The sequence below is a fragment of the Parasteatoda tepidariorum genome, chromosome 9, assembly GCF_982258835.1.
Source record: "Parasteatoda tepidariorum strain Cologne lab strain chromosome 9, Ptep-v5.0, whole genome shotgun sequence".
Classification (NCBI taxonomy): Eukaryota; Metazoa; Arthropoda; class Arachnida; order Araneae; family Theridiidae; genus Parasteatoda; species Parasteatoda tepidariorum.
Window position 1 is genome coordinate 96,476,268 of NC_141763.1, and position 20,182 is coordinate 96,496,449.

Genomic DNA, 20,182 nt, shown 5'->3' on the forward strand with positions numbered 1-20,182 from the left:
CAAGAAGAGGTGATCTTAAAATTTGTTTCCACTGCCGACGTGATTGAAGACATATTTATTATCTTATCGGCCTATAATTATTCTCCCTGGTATTTTAAATGCCATAATTCCCTGATATTCTTTATTAATACCATTGTATAACTTTTTTGTATTTGTAATAACTTTACTTCTGTTCTTTGTGTCCACAGCCTTTTAATTGATTGACTAGTAATATTGAAACCTAACAGTAGCTCCGTAACTCATTCTGCAGAGATAACATTCTTGTGAAATTATAATTGCAGTTTAAAAAAAAAATTTTTTTTTAATTAAACACAAGTCAGTTTAAATTTTAAAATTGCAGTGTAAATCTCTTTAAAAAGATAATTTATCTATACACAGTATAATACAATGTGGGATTATATAGAATATAAGTTTTTAAGTAGACAATGACTTGCATTGGTCAAAGGCAGTGTTTCCCAAACTTATGACTTTTGTGTACTCTTTCTAAATCTTTTGTAACGCTGTGTACCACTAATAAAAAAATGAATGTATTTTTTACTCTAAAAAAATTGCACAAAAGTTAAACATCGCAACTGGCTGTTGACGCTACTCATTATTAACTGTAAACTCTGCAAAATATAGCCAATAGAAAAAATTTCTGAAATTTTCTTTTTTTTTTTTTTTCAAAATATTTCGCATAAGAACGCCTACTCCTGCTAAATTGTTCCCGTACCCCTGGCGGTACGCGTACCACACGTTGGGAAAAACTGGTCTAAGGTTTATGCTGTTAAGAAAGCTTACTTTTCAAGAAATAAGAGTTCTATACAAAAAGGTCAATTTATTTGATACATTCATGCTCATACTGATGAGAAACCTTATTTTTGTAGCACTTGTAATAACAGTTTATCAAACAGTAATTATCTGAATGAACACAGTCTTATTCATACAGGGAAAAACTCTTATTTTTGTAGTACATATGTTATAAAAGTTTTTGGCATATAGTCATCTGTGCAAACTCAGTTAGTGTTAATACTGCTGAGAAGCCTTTTTTAAACAATTTTTCTCGTAAAAGTTTTTCACTAAAGGAAAATTTAACGGTACACTATCTTATTCATACTCTTGAAAAATCTTATTTGTATAGTTTAAGCAATAAAAGTTTTTCTCAAATGAGTAATTTGACAGAGCACAGTGGTATGCATACTGGTGAAAAACTTTACTCATGCAGTGTTTGTAATAATATAGCTTTTGTACAAAAGGTTGAACTTACTCGACATTTTCTAGTTCATACTGGGGAGAAACCTTACTCATGTCATGTCATATGAGCTTTCAACAGTAAAATAATCTGATTATGCACATTCGTGTTCATACTGGTGAAAAACCTTATTTCTGCAGTATATGCAACAAGAATTTTACAAGCACTAGCTGTCTGTCTATGTACAGTCGTGTTCATAAGGGGGAGACCCATTTTTCTTGTAGTACACATAATAAAAGATTTTCACGGAAGAGTCAGCTGACAGAGCACGGTTTTGTTCATTCTGGTGTGAAACCTTTTTCTTGTAGCATATGTCATAAGAGTTTTTCGCAGAGAAATACTCTAAATATGCACACTTGTGTTCATACTGGTGAGAAACCTTATTCTTGTAGTACATGTAATAAACGTTTTTCACTCAAGAGTCATCTGACAAAACACCATTGTATTCATACTGGTGAGAAACCTTTTTCTTGTAGCATATGTCATAAGAGTTTTTCTCAGAGAAATACTCTAAATGTGCACACTTGTGTTCATATTGGTGAGAAACCTTATTCTTGTAGTATATGTAATAAACGTTTTTCACAAAAGGGTCATCTGACAGATCACCATCGTATTCATACTGGTGAGAAACCTTATTCTTGTAGTATATGTAAAAAAAGTTTTTCCCTTAAGAGTCATCTGACAACACACCATCGTATTCATACTGGTGAGAAACCTTATTCTTGTAGTATATGTAATAAAAGTTTTTCACAGAAGATTCAGCTGACAAAACACCATCGTATTCATACTGGTGAGAAACCTTATTCTTGTAGTATATGTAATAAAAGTTTTTCTCGGAAGGATTATCTGACAGATCACCATCGTATTCATACTGGTGAGAAACCTTATTCTTGTAGTATATGTAATAAAAGTTTTTCGCAGAAGATTCAGCTGACAAAACACCATCGTATTCATACTGGTGAGAAACCTTATTCTTGTAGTATATGTAATAAAAGTTTTTCTCGGAAGGATTATCTGACAGATCACCATCGTATTCATACTGGTGAGAAACCTTATTCTTGTAGTATATGTAATAAAAGATTTTCAGAGAAGACTTACCTGACAAAACACCATCGCATTCATACTGGTGAGAAACCTTATTCTTGTAGTATATGTAATAAAAGTTTTTCTCGGAAGGATTATCTGACAGATCACCATCGTATTCATACTGGTGAGAAACCTTATTCTTGTAGTATATGTAATAAAAGTTTTTCTCGGAAGGATTATCTGACAGATCACCATCGTATTCATACTGGTGAGAAACCTTATTCTTGTAGTATATGTAATAAAAGTTTTTCTCGGAAGGATTATCTGACAGATCACCATCGTATTCATACTGGTGAGAAACCTTATTCTTGTAGTATATGTAATAAAAGATTTTCAGAGAAGACTCACCTGACAAAACACCATCACATTCATACTGGTGAGAAACCTTATTCTTGTAGTATATGTAATAAGAGTTTTTCTAAGAGAAGTACTCTAAATGTGCACAGTCGTATTCATACTGGTGAGAAACCTTATTCTTGTAGTATATGTAATAAAAGATTTTCAGAGAAGACTCACCTGACAAAACACCATCGCATTCATACTGGTGAGAAACCTTATTCTTGTAGTATATGTAATAAGAGTTTTTCTAAGAGAAGTACTCTAAATGTGCACAGTCGTATTCATACTGGTGAGAAACCTTATTCTTGTAGTATATGTAATAAGAGTTTTTCTAAGAGAAGTACTCTAAATGTGCACAGTCGTATTCATACTGGTGAGAAACCTTATTTTTGTAGTATATGTAATAAGAGTTTTTCTAATAGAAGTACTCTAAATGTGCACAGTCGTATTCATACTGGTGAGAAACCTTATTCTTGTAGTATATGTAATAAAAGATTTTCAGAGAAGACTCACCTGACAAAACACCATCGCATTCATACTGGTGAGAAACCTTATTCTTGTAGTATATGTAATAAAGGTTTTTCATGGAAGAATCATCTGACAGATCATCATCGTCTTCATACTGGTGAAAAACCTTATTCTTGTAGTATATGTAATAAAAGTTTTTCACAGAAGGGTAATCTGACGAAACACCATTGTATTCATACTGGCGAGAAACCTTATTCTTGTAATATATGTAGTAAGAGTTTTACAAGGAAGGATATACTGACCGAGCACACTCAATCTTGTTCATGCTAGAGAAAAGCCTTGAAGTAATGAAAATTTTTTAAAAAGTACTTGTCTGACTGTGCACAGTTGTACACATACTGATGAGTAATTTATTCTTGTAGCATTTAATATATTAGTTTTTCAACGAAGAGCCAGCTGACAGAGCAAAGTGTCAGCTGTGGAGAAATTTTATTCTTGTAATAAATGTAATAATAGTTTTTTCAGATAATTAGTGTGATTGTACTCAAGCTAGTTCATATTGGTGAGAAACTGTATTCTTGAATGTATAAAATGCTGTTCAAAAGAAAAATTAACTAAAAAGAGTCACTCTTATATTGGTGGGAAACTTTAATCTTGTAACTTAGGTAATAAAGTTTTTCCCTGAAATTTACCCTAATAACTCTCCGAATTTTTGTGTATGCTTTTGTGTAACTTTATTTTTGCAATTAGGTATAATAAAAGTTTTTTACTATATAATGGTCCAGCTGTTCAAAGTTATTTCAATTTAAAAACCTCATTCTAGTGCTGCATGTGCATAAAATTTTATGAAGTAATTTTAATGTCTACTGACTAAATTAAAAATTTTAACTTCTGATGAACCTTATTTTTGCAGTTGGCTAAATGTGACTGAGATAATGCAAGACATTACCTTAGAGGAGTAATTTAGGTAGAGAGAACCAGTCCCCCATCCCTCGTTGCAAAGAACATCGTCACGTGATTCCTGGACGATTTTCCCTCCAGTAAACCCTCTCCCCATTCTTTTCCTATGGAGGTGAATTGATAAGCTGTGTTTTTAACTATAAAATTTAAAAAAAATGATGGTATACTGCTGTGCATTTGGATGCAACGAAAAATTCATTAAAGGAGGACCTTTTACATTTCACAAGAAAGATTTTTATTCTTTTATATTCAATTATAAACATTTATTTTCTATTTATATGTTAGCACGTCAAGTTATGGAATGAATTTAATTGGTTTTTAACTAGCAAAATAGCAATTATTTTTTTATATTTTTATTTAAATTAATAGATTATAATGTAGTTAACATTGATAGGCATTTTCATTACAATTAAATTTCATATTGGTACAAATATTCTGATATTTTTACTCCTTTTCTGATAAAGCGCGTGCATCGGATTTGGCGCATTTTTTTCACGCCAACGTTTGCAAACAGATCGCTTTAATTTTCGCTCTGTAACTTTTATTGATGCATTAAAATAATTTTTTGTAATAATTTCAAGCGAATTTAATTATATTAAATGATTTAATTATATATTTAATACATTTCATGCAAAAAATAATTTTTTGGATCAAAACTAAAATTATCTTTTAGAAATTCCGTTATTAAATAAAATTTATAAGCCGAAGAATATATTTCTTATTATTTTATTATATAGGAAAAATTGTTTGGATATTCATATTTACTTAGGAAGCTTTAAATTTATTACTGTACATTTATTATTGAAGAAAATATTAACTAGGTTATTATAGGTTCTATTATTAATAATAGGTCCTATCATTAAATAATTGTTATAGGATTATAAAAGGTGTGGCTATTTATTATTATCATTATATGTATTTAATTTTGATTTCGAGAAATAAAAAGGGAATCATTCTTTTTTTGAATATCAATTAATTTTTTTAATATAAAATTACAAGTAGCTGTCGAGAGCTATCAATGTTTCAAACAACTGGTAGACAGTATTTTCTTATATGGAATTTCGTAATACTTTTTTCTAAAAATAAGATAAAGGGACAAATAACAAGACAAAAATTTGGTATTTTAATTTAAATACTTTCATCATGTTATGTTAACTCACTAAAATTTTAATTGTATGCATTGGTTGAAAAAAATTATTATCGCTGATAACATATAACGCTAATAACATATTTTATAATTCATGTCAGAATGTAATATAAAAAAGACATGATGTATTTTTAAAAATTAAATGTTATTTCCTAACTTTGCAAATTACATTTTATTTCTTTTTCCTTATTAAAATTTACAGATTATAAAGTAATGACTTAGAAAATATTTTGCATATCAAGCCAGATTGTTGTATCAAATGGATAAGATGATTTTCTTTAAACAAAGATTGACAATGAAAATATATTTCTTAGTTCAAGCCGTAATGTAATATAAAACAGAATGATAATGTATTTTTTTAACTATTTAAAATAAAATATTGATATCCAATTATTTTCTTGCTGTTCTTTAAATTCTATTGAAGGAACTAGTTATTTTTTTTATTTAACTCTTATGACGCTTTGATAAAAATAATTAATACCTATAATCATTTGCAATTTAGTTCTTTATATTTTAAATGCTTTCAAATGTATGTTCGATTCAAAAAATCATTATTTTTATTTCATTGTCTGGCAAAGTCATACTTAAATAATATGTTATTAGCTTTTTACGATTAAGAAATTAAAAGTAAATAATTAAATGTAGCATACATACTATAATGTATTTTTATTTGAAAGCTTATCTTTTACAATCACGAATAAAATTGGGAAAGCATTCAAAATAAAATAAAAGAGAGAAAAAATCTTTCGGTACTCTTGAAAATATTCCTGTACGATGCGACCGCCAGCTATGAATTTTTCGCCAAAATGGAAACCCCCATCTTGGAACAAGTTTTCAGAGCCCAAACAATAGACTAGCTCTCTCTACCCTAATATCTCCTCTAAGGACATTACACGTTTTTTTAATGGAAAGCAAAAATGAGGGTAAATCGATGACTAATACTAGATTGACGGTCAGTTGTCATTTTGATTGCAAACATTAATAATTTGTTGAAACAAAACTGACCATCAAACTATGAGTAATAGTAGTTTGAAGGTAAGTAGGTCGTCCATTTTAATTGAAAAAATTTCTGATGGAAAAACTCTGACATTCAGTAACCTATTTGGATTTTGATCGCAAATATTCTTTGCGAAAATTATTATTTAATTTAAAACAATGATGCCAATGAATATTTATGATCGAAATGGGTGACATATAGAACTACTTATGGCAACCTTTGTTGAGCATAGATAGTCTTTAGGTCGTAGCAGAAATAAGCAAATTGTAGGTGTAATTTTTAAACTATCATAATATTTATTTGTTTCGTTTCGATCGCTAATATTCTTCGCAAAAATGATCTAGGTAATTTAAAACAATTGTTACAACGAATATTTACGATCGAAATGGGGGTGGCACATTGAACTCTTTACTTGTGACATGTATTTATTCATTAGGTCATAGAAGAAGTAAGCAAATTGCAGGTGTAATTTTTTAACAGATTCAGAATTTATTAACTAAGAAAGTACATATGAAATTTTTAACTGCATCTTAAGCATCAAGGAAATTTTAAAATATCGAAATGCGAAAAAATTATTATAGAAGTGGGAGACCTAATCCATCCCTAAATATCCAAACATTCATAAATTATATATTTGAGTAAATACTTAAGATAAATTAAGTTTCAACTCCTGAATATTAAGAAAAGTTTTTAATAACAAAAATCTTTCGTCTATGCTAAAAAATAACACTGTTGACGAGCTGAAATTCTTTTTAAATACCAATTAAACGTGTGAAAAGATGTAAAGACAGATTTTCAACTTTTAAACATACCCATTTGTTTGGGTACACTGTCTTTCAGTTCTTAAGTGCCAATACACTAAATAATTATTTTTTATAAATGTATATTTTGTCTCAAAATGTATAATTCATTCAAAAAATTCATTGGCTCAGAATATAAATGTTATGATTGCTCACACAGCAAATAGGTGCACAGTTTGATTTTAACAAAGTTGATAATTTGTTTTATTATCCATCAAAAAGTGGTATTGAGCCAATTAGTATATACTATGTATATAGTATATATAGTGGTTTGAAATGGTAGAATATGCTGTACAGAACATTTTAATTACAATTTCACTATGATTCCAATTTTGGTCAAATCTGAAAAAGCCAATATGTTAGGGTCAAGAATTAAATCTACTCATACTTGTGCAGTATGAATTTATATTCTCTTGATTTTTGAATGTATGATTTTGAATCTCGAAATACTTGACAGGAATAGATAAAAACTTTTTTATTGAATTTGCATAAATTGTCTGATTACATATATTTCCAACTTAAATATACACAATAGTCTAAAAACACATAATATTAGCAAACAATATAATATATGTTTTATCACAGATATGCAGTTTAAACCCAAAGAAAGACACTATTTCAACAATACTGTTTTTAATAAGACTAATAAAATACACAAACACATTTTCTTTAAAATTATTTATCGTAACAAACATTTGCATATCAGTTTTAAAAATTTAGAACAACAAATTACATAGATTTTAAAGCACAGACAGTTTTTGAAATATGGAGCAATTATAATAATTTCGTAACAGCAATGTTTACACATTTTGAGCAACCATTTTAAAACTTAAACAATTTCAAGGAATTTGGTTTTGAAGCACTAACAGTTATAAAAATTTGAAGCAATTAATTTTATTGAATTTGGTACAATATCAAGTTTTAGAACTCAGCAAACAAATTACATTGATTTTGGAGGAACAGTTTAGAAATTTTAAGCAATTTAGAATAATTTATTTTATTGATTTCAAGACATAACTGTTTATAATTTTAAAATGAGGTCGAAATTTAATTGGTTTCAGAGCAGCTTCTGATTTAGAAGTTCGAAAGTGTAAATTATAATGATGACAGTTTTAGAAATTTGGGCCAATAAATTAGATTTTGAAACTGAAATGTTTGTGCATACATTTAAAATATTTGAACAGTATAGAGCAATTTATTTTAACAATGGTTTAGCATATGGATGGTCCTAGCAGTAATGTTTATATGTTAGAAGCAAGCTCTAAAAATCTGGATTTATTCTCGAGGCAGTAACGCGATTGGAGCAAGCTTTTTGAAAAATAAAATACACTTGAAACTGCATTCAAAAAACAATTTTTTTTCAATCTATATTATGTAACCTTTTCTGGTATATACTTGAATTAAAGATACAGAAATGTTTTAAACCTAATTTATATTGCCTTTCCCCATAAATTTTGGGTTTAGAAAAACTTTGAAAATAAAAAAATTTATTTTTAATTAAGTAATTCTATTTTTAAATGATTGAAACAGTAATGTTAACAGTTAAATTTTGAATTCTAACATAATAGTTTTATATATTTTAAAGATTCATTTATTAATACAAAATACCTTAAATTTAAAAAAAAAATTAATTCTATGATAACTTGTTTTATTGAATTTTATGACAATCCACATAGTTCAAACGTTGCACGATTCAGACTAATTGCTATTTCATGTGTAAAGAAAATAGCTTTTGGTAAATATATTTTACAAAAACCGAAGTAAATGCTTAAAAATATTTTAAAAATGCCTAACTTTATTGGTGTACTATAAAAGCACTAAAATATTCAATCGATCCTTTGAGTAAATTGTGTTGAGAAACACTGCACAAGTAATACATTGATTGGGATTGGGTAACTAAAAGTGCTCATAATAAAGATTGTACCAAAGACTTGGTGAATCAATGCATCTTGTCATGCATCGATTGCTCATGGTCAGTTCTTAAATAAACAATCTTTTGAAACTGGATGAATCACTTAGCCTAATCCTGTATTACTCGCATCTATACATATAAACATCTTATAATCTTGAACTAGAAAACTAGTACAAATTGTACATTTGCATTATAATTTTAATTAACTTTGAATACAGCTAAATAGGGATTCGTGAATCAAAAGATAATAAATATATAGATAAAATATATACTGAATAATTTATAATTATTTGTTGAGAAATGCACAAATTCCATGCATTAATAGTATTTAATCCATATCAATCAAGCAAACCTTTCCAATTCCAGTAAAATTGTCTTCGATTCCGGTTCCAAAGTTCTCGATGTAACAATTCAGAAATGACTTTAAATTTATTAGAATTACCAGTTTTTTTAAGCTTTGTTTTAAAAATAAATTACTATTTTTGGACTACCAATTAATAATTTTGCTACAAAAATGAACTGTTTTAAGCAAGTTTAGAGTAAGGCTCGGATTAGATTTGGCAAAGTATGTTTACTAAAAATAAATAAAATGTTGCTTGACTAGAGTCCAGGACTGACTCTATGGGATGCAACTTTGTAAAAAAAAAAAAAAAAATGAAGCTTGGCTAGAATGATTTAAGTCAGGACTGAATCTATCTGAAGTAATTTTGTAAAAGAGAAAATATATTAATCTTGAATAAGACAATATGGATTGAATTAAAGTATTTCATCAATAAAATTTCAATATTCATATATGTTAGACTATGTAAAGGCACAATTTCGGAATCACATGATATTGAATGGCAGAATTTGATATTCAACAGATAGGGGTGAATTGGACAAAACCGAGACCCAACAGTTATGACTGCACTACATCTGCTATTTATCAGAAATAGCATAAAACTAGTAGCAGACAGTAGCCATGCTATTTGGTGTGGAAAAAAAAGTGTAAGCTATTTATTTGACAATGCTCGTGTCTTTAAAAAGCATTAAAAAAGGCATGATTTCTACCCAATTTTTTTTCTCTTTAATTTCTAATGGCTTGAAGATTTTTTTTGATGAGTTCAACATCTAATTATACATCTTTTTAGCTGTTATTTACATTGTTAAAATATATATTACATCCATTTTTTGAACCAGACATTCACAAACATTTTGTCGTGAAATTTACTGGAGAAAAGAAATGACATAATTTACCATTTGGAGTAAGACTTTCTCTTTTTTCATTTGTATTTCATTAAATTGTTTTTCAAAAAGTCATTATTTCTATGAATCAAACATTCATATTGTACATTGTTTAATAAATTGCAACATTGTTTTGAAAAATGGAGGTCTTTTGAATAAAATGAAATTATCTACAATACAATATATCATATTGATTACATCTTGTGATACATCCGGATATACTACATAATAAAAGTATGAAAGTGATTGTTAAATAATAAATGCGAAAATGCATAGCTGTGTTACGAAAACGTTGTTGAAAAAAATAAGAATTTTCATATTTGTTGCTTTATAACTTTCCTTGCATGCAGCATTAAATCTTTTAAGACCTCGATGACGCAATTATCTTTTCATGGAGCATGGTATCCCACATGAAGGGACTCCTTCCGGCACCATCAGCTCCTTATCACATGAATATCTCTTCATGGCGCATGGTATCCCAATATGAAGTGACTCTTTCCGACGCCATCAGCTCATGATCACACAACTTTCCCTTCATGGCGCATGGTATTCCTATATGAAGGGACTCGTTCCGACACCATCAGCTCATGATCACGCGACTTTCCCTGCATGGCACATGGTATTCCTATATGAAGGGACTCTTTCCGACACCATCAGCTCATGATCACACGACTTTCCCTTCATGGCGCATGGTATTCTTATATGAAGTGACTCTTTCCGACATCATCAGCTCATGATCACACGAGTTTTCCTTCATGGCGCATGGTATTCCAATATGAAGTGACTTTTTCCGATACCAGCAGCTCATGATCACACGACTTTCCCTTCATGGAGCATGGTATCCCTAGGTGAAGTGACTCTTTCCGACACCATGAGCTCATGATCACACGACTTTCCCTTCATGGCGCATGGTATTCCAATATGAAGTGACTTTTTCCGATACCAGCAGCTCATGATCACACGACTTTCCCTTCATGGAGCATGGAATCCCTAGGTGAAGTGACTCTTTCCGACGCCATCAGCTCATGATCACACGATTTTGACTTCATGGCACATGGTATGCCAATATGAAGGACTCTTTCCGACGCCATCAGCTCGTGATCAAACGATTTTCGTTTCATGGCGCATGGTATGCCGATATGAAGTGACTTTCCGACACCAGCAGCTCATGATCCCAAGCACGTGATTTTAATTTGGAACGTTTTATTTTGAATTTTTAAGTAACTTTAAAAAGTGGTAGTTGAGTCTTTATAATTTCGAGTAATGTCTCTCAGAGGATAAATCTTCAAAATGCCCCTTCAAATCTAAATTTATTATTATTATTTTATTTGATCTGGGGTATTTAAATACGTAAGCAACTGCACGTGGTCAGATTTTTCGAAGGGATTGACCACGTGAATTACACGTGTACTGGTTTTCTGTTTTGATTTTGAGGAAGTGGGAAAAGGATGAAACTCTTTTGTTCACGTGGGAGTGGACTTGTTGCATGTATTTTCAGCTTCGGGAGATATCATTTTGTATGTTTTTTTCAGCTTTGTAATTGTTTTTTAAAATATCCGGAACTTTCTATTACAGTATATTCATGCACTATCCATGATATTAAACTGCAATTTTCAACGCATTTAATTGAAATAATAATTTCAGGTGAATTTTTAAATGAAATTAGATTTAACAGAAAAATTTTCCGTTCATTTGCGCATGCAGTAAGCCTTCTAAGCTGTTGTGCCAGAGGAAACATTCCCCCCCCCCCCACTCTTTTCATCGGTCTTTAACAGATTACAGAATTATTCTTTTCGAAATTATTTTCTCATGTGACAGAGAGATAAATATTTGTTTTCATTCCTTAGCGATAACCTTAAGCATCGGTTTATTGGTAAGATGTTATGGCATTTTTATATATTAAAAAAGTAAAAAAAGGAACCACCATTATTTCTATTTCCAAAAAAGGTATTAAGTGAAAAAGTATGAAATTCCAAACATTTTCTGAGAAATGTTAAGAAGAAAATTGAAAAGCAATGAGAGTTTTTTATTTAAGATGAAAATATAATACAGTCAAACCCCGCTATCGTGAACACGGCTTATAGTGAACTCCCGGATATAGTGAACCAAATGTTCGGTCCCGTGCCTTGCTATACACGCATAATGTTATTTTTTGTGGATATAGTAAACCAAAAAAGTGAGGAAGTTGGATATAATGAACTTTTTTCTGTCTTCGACTGATTTTTTTCTTCATTTTTTTTTGTTGATATTTTCAGGGAATATAAACTATCCAAATCTGAAGTTTGTAACATATGGAAAAATAAGCAATTAATAATTTCTGCTCATGAAAAAAATTTAGATGGCAGAAAAAAGTTGAGAAAAGCAGATCACAAGGATGTTGAAGAAGCATTACTGAAGTGGTTCACCATTCGAAGAAGCCGCAATCTGGACAAATGTGGATAAATTTGCTAAGTGATTTTATGAGACTACTTTCATGTGCTCGAATGGCTGGTTAGACAGGTTTAAAAAACGGAATAACATAAATTCAGGAAAAATTATCTGAGAGTCGGGAAGTGTTTCCATATCTGATGTTGAGGATTGCTCATCAGCTAAAGATTACTAATTTTTTTTGTACGGAAGACGAAGAGTAATGAAAAATAAAACATTTTTTGCTACTACATAATATTTTTCAGTCATTTATTTGAATAATGTGTAATAAAAGAGAGGAGTTTGGGAACCATTAGTTAAATTGCCTGTGTTGCGGATATAGTGAACACCCGGTTATAGTGAACTGAAATTTCGGTCCCTTGAAGGTTCACTATAGCGGGGTTTGACTGTATTAATATTTTTTGGTTAATGTCAGAGTAGAATCATTGTATTTGTTTCAGTTTCTTGGGACAGGTAATTAAGTTAAGTAAAAAATAATAATTGTAGAATTATTATTATTTTTTTTTTTGCACTTTGTTGGGAGCATTTTTTCCCATCAAATATTCCATAAATCAATTGGAAGAAGCCGCCTTGTTTCATTTATAAAGCAAGTCAATAACTAAGCAGTAAATGTAGTCAACAATGTAAATCTATAACTCGAATATTAAGCAATATTTTGCAAATTATTTCATAATAACTTTTGAGAGTAAAGGTAGTCAAACAATGTAAATATATAGTTCGAGTTCTAAGCAGTGGTTTGCAAATTATTACAAACAAAGTAAATTTGTTTTTCAAATTCTAAGCAGTGGCTTGCAAATTATTTTATAATAACTAAAGAGTAAATGTGGTCAAATAATGTAAATCTATAACTCAATTATTAAGCAGTGGTTTGCAGATTTTTTTTTTCAGGAAAAGAAATAGAAAATAGAGCACTTAGAATATTTAAAAAATTGTAATTTGACTAGCAAAAATCAAAAATAGCTCCCCTTCTCTGCTCTAGTTGCCCATCTTCTATTACCCCAAAAATTTTATTTTATTCCGTATTTGTTTTTAGACACAGCGTAGTTTCTTGTAAATATTTATTTTTTTGAAAAGTTTTTTTGCAAAAAAATTGAATATTTGATAGTCTGAATTAAGATTATGTTTATGCGGAGTTTTTCGCTTTCAGGTCTCAGTTTTGGTAATATTTGTTGGGCGACATGTGGTGAAAACAAAGTTTTTTTTGTAAACTGAATTTTAACGGTTTGCTTAAATCTCAACATTAAAATAAATAAGTCCTACTCTTCAAGTATTTGCTGGTCATAATCTTCTTCGATTTCAACACTTCAGTTTTTTATTGACTTTAATTGGGATATTAACTCTTGCAATCACATAGATGATCGTAAATGTATTTTGTTTTCTAGAAAATCCTTCAATTGGTAAATTCTTCAAATTGTAATGTGATGTAACTTAAATGTCATTGAAATCTTATATGGTCGTATTTGAAAAGATAGTTTTATATTTAAACTAAATAATTTTGTATGTTATAATTGTGATTTACACTTTCAAACTACCATAAGCATGGGAGGGGCTTAAATTTTTTTTTGTTTAAACCCTCGACTTTTTTAGAATACTTTAATGTTCGAGTTTTTTAAAGTTCAAATTTCGATATTTAAGTTTGATCACAACTGTTTTATGTTTTCAATATGATTTTGAACTGAAAAATAAAATAAATTATTCAAAGATGATTGAAACAAATCAAAAATGAATTGAAGATTAGTGCATCAAACCAGATCAGCAAAGTTCAGTGTAAAAAAAAAATTACTTTATTTAATTTAAAAAAATGTAATAAATAAATAAAACTAGCTAAAAATTATTAATTAGTGAAACATTGTAAAAAAAACATCAATTGTGTCTCCAATAAATAGTAGACTTCTTTTAATTTTGAAAGAAACTTAACTTTAATTTTTGCCCCAAAATGAGTTTTAAAACCTTAAAATTATGCAATGTTCAGAAAATAAATTAATTAGATGAATTTATTATACTTTCATTTTGTTCTCATCTTCATGATGTTGTAGTTGTTTTAGTTAATTTACGTCGCACAAGAGCTGCACGATGGGCTATTGGCGACTGTCTAGGAAACACCCCTGAAGATGATCCGAAGACATGTCATCACAATTTTGATCCTCTGCAGAGGGGATGGCACCCCCACTTCGGTAGCCCGACGACCTGCACGCGAAGTCGAGCACTTTACGGTAGAACAGTTTAACGAGGACCCATACCGCACACCCTCGGTCCCTACGCAGACTGATCCAAGTGGTCACCCACCCGCACACTGACCGCAGCCAGTGATGCTTGACTTCGGTGATCTGCTGGGAACCGTGTCTTAACGATCAGTCCACTGCGGGACATCTTCATCTTTATGAAAACGCGTGTTTATAACTGTAGTTGCTTTGAAGTTTTGAAATGCATTGTGTATACTAACTCATATTATTGCTATAAATTTAATCAACATGATAATTATCTTAAATTTTCACAAATTAACTTGTATCATTCATACAAAAGCTAGTTTAAGCATCTGCATAACTATAATTTAAATATTTTTGACCTAATAATCATGCAATAAATATGGTTTACATTCAAATTTCTTGAATTTACTTACTGTGGTTATAATCATCGTCCGGATACATAGATTCCATGGGTACAACAATTACGTTCTTACTTAAAGCTGTACTAACTAATGATGCTACTATAAATGCACTCAGCCACATTTTACTAAACTTTTAATATTCAAAACTAAAACTGAAAAATTTGTTTAATATTGTTAAACAATAATATCTCGGAGTGCTGGGCTCTTACCAGAAGAAAAAAAAACGTCTCCTAATCACGGACGCCCCACATATTTATACTCACTACATATATATGCAAATTTCATCTACCCTTGATCTGAGCGTCATAACAACGTGGAGGCATGACAATTGGATTATAGTGGAATTTAAATTAAACTATTCGGTTCAAAGATGATAACCTCTGGATACAGTTACAGTTTATTGGTCATTCTATGTACTAACTGAAAATATTTTTCAAAAACATCATTAATTTATATGATTGTCAATGCGTTTTCATTGCTTTTAACTCATATGAGACGATTGACGAGAAGAGATGAAATTATATCATAACATGAGATAATATCGTAATGTAAAATAATATTGATTGATATCATAAAGAGATATTAACAGAAGAGATGAAATAATGTAATTTCATATAATATAGTTTAAATAGTATTTTTTATTTTGAATAATATTAATTTTCTATAAATCGATATAGAACTACAGTGAAACTTCTCCTAAAGGCCACCTCTACTTAAGGGCCACCTCTATTAAGGGCCAATATTTTGAGGAACGAAAATTTTCCCCATAGACATAATGTTAATTTTCCTCCCATTAGAGGGCCACATTTTCCTGACTACCTCCAATAAAGGTCATTTTTTTTAAAAAAAATTTCTCAAAAATTATATTGTTTTAAGTTTTAAAAAAATACAATACATATTTTTTTAAAACTTATTTGTTCAATTTTTTCAGGAGTTCAGTCTGATTCAGATAATGAGAATGAGTCCCCCGTGCCATATTTATCAAACCAAGAAACGCTAATAGAAGTAAATAAACTGATATCCCAATCCAAGCCATTAATAAATGATGCGAATTTAACTACTAATTTGTTTTATAGAGTTAAGGAATCATTAGAAACTGAAATTGTTTGCGAAAAAATTTTAAAAAGTAAACAAACTTCAATTGGAATTTTTTTAAACATGTATAAAAACTTAAAGTGTTATTAAACAGTTTTTTTCTACATAAATTTTGATTTCCTCATTTTATTTTTTGGTCACCCCCATTTAAGGGCCACCCCTCATAAAGGCCAATTTTCAATGGAACGACAGGTGGCCCTTACCGAGAGGTTTCACTGTATATTTAATTTTTAACGTACATAGTAGTGAAAAATAATTCTGCTTATAACTGAAATAGTATTCATATCAAAAATAAGCGATAATGTGAGTGAGTGTATAGTGAATAAAAAAAATCTAATAATATTATGTAAAAATTTAAAAATACTAAACTTTTAAAGTTTTATATTTCTGGAAATATTATTCGACCTATGTGCTTCAAAGTTTGCAATATTTAATTTAAAATTAAATAATTTAATATTGTGTCGAAATTTGTAAGTCACAGAATTCACAAGCTTTTCAACCGGTAGTAGAAAAAAATTATGAAATACAAATTAAAGTGAAGTCAACATTAATTTCTTCACTCCAATGAATAAATGTGAATTCAGAACGTGCAGAACTGTAATAGTTATAGAATATTCTTCTTCATTATAGAATAATATTTCTGTATCTATATAATTCGGAAAACAACAATAAAGAATCATCCGAATTACTTGAAATAGTATCATTTGTGCTGATTATTAATAAATTTTTGTCATTTTCTTGGTAAGTGTTTTTTAGTTTTGAAAGAATAATTTCAACCAGAATTCAGCTATTCTGTTATTGAAATTCATATCGAGACATACAATTATAAAATTTTGATGTGTGGTATGTTATCTAAAAGTAATGAAGGGATAATCTATGTATATATTATTTGAAACTAAAATTTTCAAACGAAGAACATTCCGTTTTGGAAATCTCCAGATTTATAAATCAGGTAAGTGTTATGATTTTTATAATAAAAGATTTGCTTGTAAATAATTTTTCTTTTCTTATTTGATGACAGTTCTCTACAGAATGGTTTTTTACGCCTGATTAAGAATTATAAGAAAAAAGAAACAATATGGAAGTTTTTTTATTTCAATATGAGGAATTTTTAAAATCGTTTTTTTATCCTAAGAATTTTTTTTTTTTTTTGCGTTTTTTATTTTATAACTTTTTGATAAAAATTGTTGTTAACTAAAATAATTGTTTTTAAAAATTAAATGGTATAACATTATGTGTTTATGTATACTTCTCGCATATTCTAATGTTTGAAGTAATATGACCCAGAAAAGTATGGAATAAAAATTCAGTATTTGCGTATTAACGCCACCGCAACTACAGATTTGGCGGTTTTTATGTGCCGTCAATCTACACCTAAAATTTTTTCGACAAATCATAAAATGAACACTTTATTTAAAATGAAACACTTTATTTAAAATCAAAACACTTTCAAAATTCTAAACACTTTATTTAAAATCAAAGTAGTTAATCGGATTTCGGTGGAAAATCGGCCGATATAGAGTTTAACATAGATTCAAAACAATCTCGATCTTCTTTCACCTGATGCTGACGCCATATGAAATCTAATAAATAAGATTACAAATGAAATTAAATTTCCAAAACGTGCGTTTGCCGTAATAAAGCTTCATGTCATGAGAATTGGTAATTTTTTTTTTTTTTTTTTGTAGAATATTTCGCTCTTGAAAAACTAAAATTGCATCTAGTTCTATTTTTCGCAAATCCCAAAGACGCATTTTCGTAGCACTAAAAATGGTGCCGAAAATCGAAGAACATATCATTTTGGAATTCTCCGGAATTATAAAGCAAGTAAGTGTTATAATTTATAAAATAAAAATTTTTACTTGAAAATAATTTTTTTTCCTTATTTCATGATAGTTTTTTTTCTATAGAATGGTTTTCTACGTCCGATTATGAATAAAAAAAAAGCATGAAAGTTTTTTATTTTAATGTAAGGAATTTTTAGAATTTTTTTGTTTCGCAAGCATTTTTTATTTTACGTTTTTTAGTTTCTAAATAATGATTTTTATTGAAACTTAAAATTTTCTGATAAAAATTTTTGTCAAAAAACTCCTTTTACAAAATTAAATTATATAAAATTATGAGGCTTATGTATACTTCTTGCATATTTTAATGTTTGAAGTAATATGATTTAAAACCACAGAATGTAAAGTTTAAATAGGCCTTTCATGTTACATCATTAAATTTTGTGAAACTATTTCTCAAGCATTACGTTTTAACTCTAATAAGAAGATACATGTTTTTTTTCTTCTGTTTATTTACAAATATTTTTCCGATGTGTTCTGGATGTTCCTTTTCTAAAAAAAAAGAAAAAGACATACCATTTTGTTTTCGTTTATATAAGAAAGAATATCAAACATTTTTCTTTTTAAAGTTGATAAGTCACAATAAAGAAGGAATGTTACAATGCTACACGCTACATTAAAGACGATTCCAGAGTAACTGAATGGCTGTTCCTATCGAAATCGCAGGTATTCGTCGCATACAACAACGCCCCCTATAATTCGTTGCGATAGCGAATTTAGATCACAGAACAAAACAATTTTATTTAGATTTATTATCGTTTGCTTTTTAAAATAAAACAATAGAAAGTCCAGCTTAATGCTCGCACACAATTAAATAAATAAATCACTCAAGTTTGTGCGAAGAACACTCAAATATTGCTTAAATAAATACCACTCAAGTTTGAGTGAACGCAAAGCAAGAATATCGCTCAAATAACCGTGTATTTCACTCAAGTTGAGTTTAAAAATCTTTTTTTTTGAGTAGGGGAAATCACTCTTTCACTTTAAGAGAGTAGTTGCGCAACAGTTCGAATCATTTGAACTACAGGGTTAGATAACTGATTCAAATCAAGTGAAGTTATTCAAATCACTATTCAAGCCAAGTGAATTCAAATTATTGTTTTAATCAAGTAATTCAGATTACTGTCGAATGATTTGGATCATTATTCGAATCACAATCACTCATTCAAATCAATTTATTGGAACAGTGGCCCTCATCCCTCCCAAACTCTTGGGCGCATTCTTGGACAAATTCTAAATCCCCCCCCCCCTCAAAAAAAAACTATTCGTTTTATTTAGTGTAAAAATTCCCCCCCCCCCAAGCTTTAAGTGGGCGCATCGTGCGCCCACCTTCCCCCCTGATGGAGGCCCCTGTATTGGAATATAGGGTACAAAAGTGACAATAACTAAAAAGGGTTTTTCATTGAAAATGAGGAAAGCAGGAGGAATAACAAACCACGTGTACTTTAAAGAAATTTGCTGCCACTTTTGTAGCTATTTCATAAACTTTACTAAAAAATATTTTTTATACATTTTTAATTATATCATTTACGATAAAGTGAAAGATGTTATGTAAAATTGATCAATAATTTTTAATTCAGATACTGCTATTAATAAAGTACTTAAATGTGAATTAATCAAAAAATTAGAACTTTTAGATTAAAAAAAACTATTAGTTTTTAACCAAAACAAATGATCTATTAAAAACAAAAAAAAAATTTTTTAACGATCTAAAATAACTTACGCATAATTTGTTTTAAATAATATTCTGTCCAGGAACTTTGAAACTAAAAACTTACTGTAATAAAGCATAATTTTTTTCAAATTTTCGGTTTTTTGAAATTTTAATGCATATGGCAAAAGTTTTGATATATATTCTAAAAATAAAACTGCAATTTATTAACTGTTTTCTCTTTATACAGAACAGGCGCCTGGAAGTAAATTCCAAAAATCAACTAGAAAACTAGTAGAAAATCACTCTGAAAGTGATCAGGCTGCCATCGATGCAAAAGGGAGACCAAGACTGTATTAATGTATGCCTCAGAACTCTGTATAGATAATCGTT

General features: G+C 29.3%; 1 protein-coding gene across 1 annotated transcript; it reads left to right on the forward strand.

Annotated features, from left to right (window-relative positions):
• The first annotated feature begins 629 nt into the window (after nt 1-629).
• Nucleotides 630-3,901, forward strand: LOC147804376 (uncharacterized). Its single transcript, XM_087152449.1, has one exon. It carries the CDS (start codon nt 1,328-1,330, stop codon nt 3,452-3,454), a length of 2,127 nt encoding a protein of 708 aa, XP_087008575.1. The 5' UTR covers nt 630-1,327; the 3' UTR covers nt 3,455-3,901.
• The last annotated feature ends 16,281 nt before the right edge of the window (nt 3,902-20,182 follow it).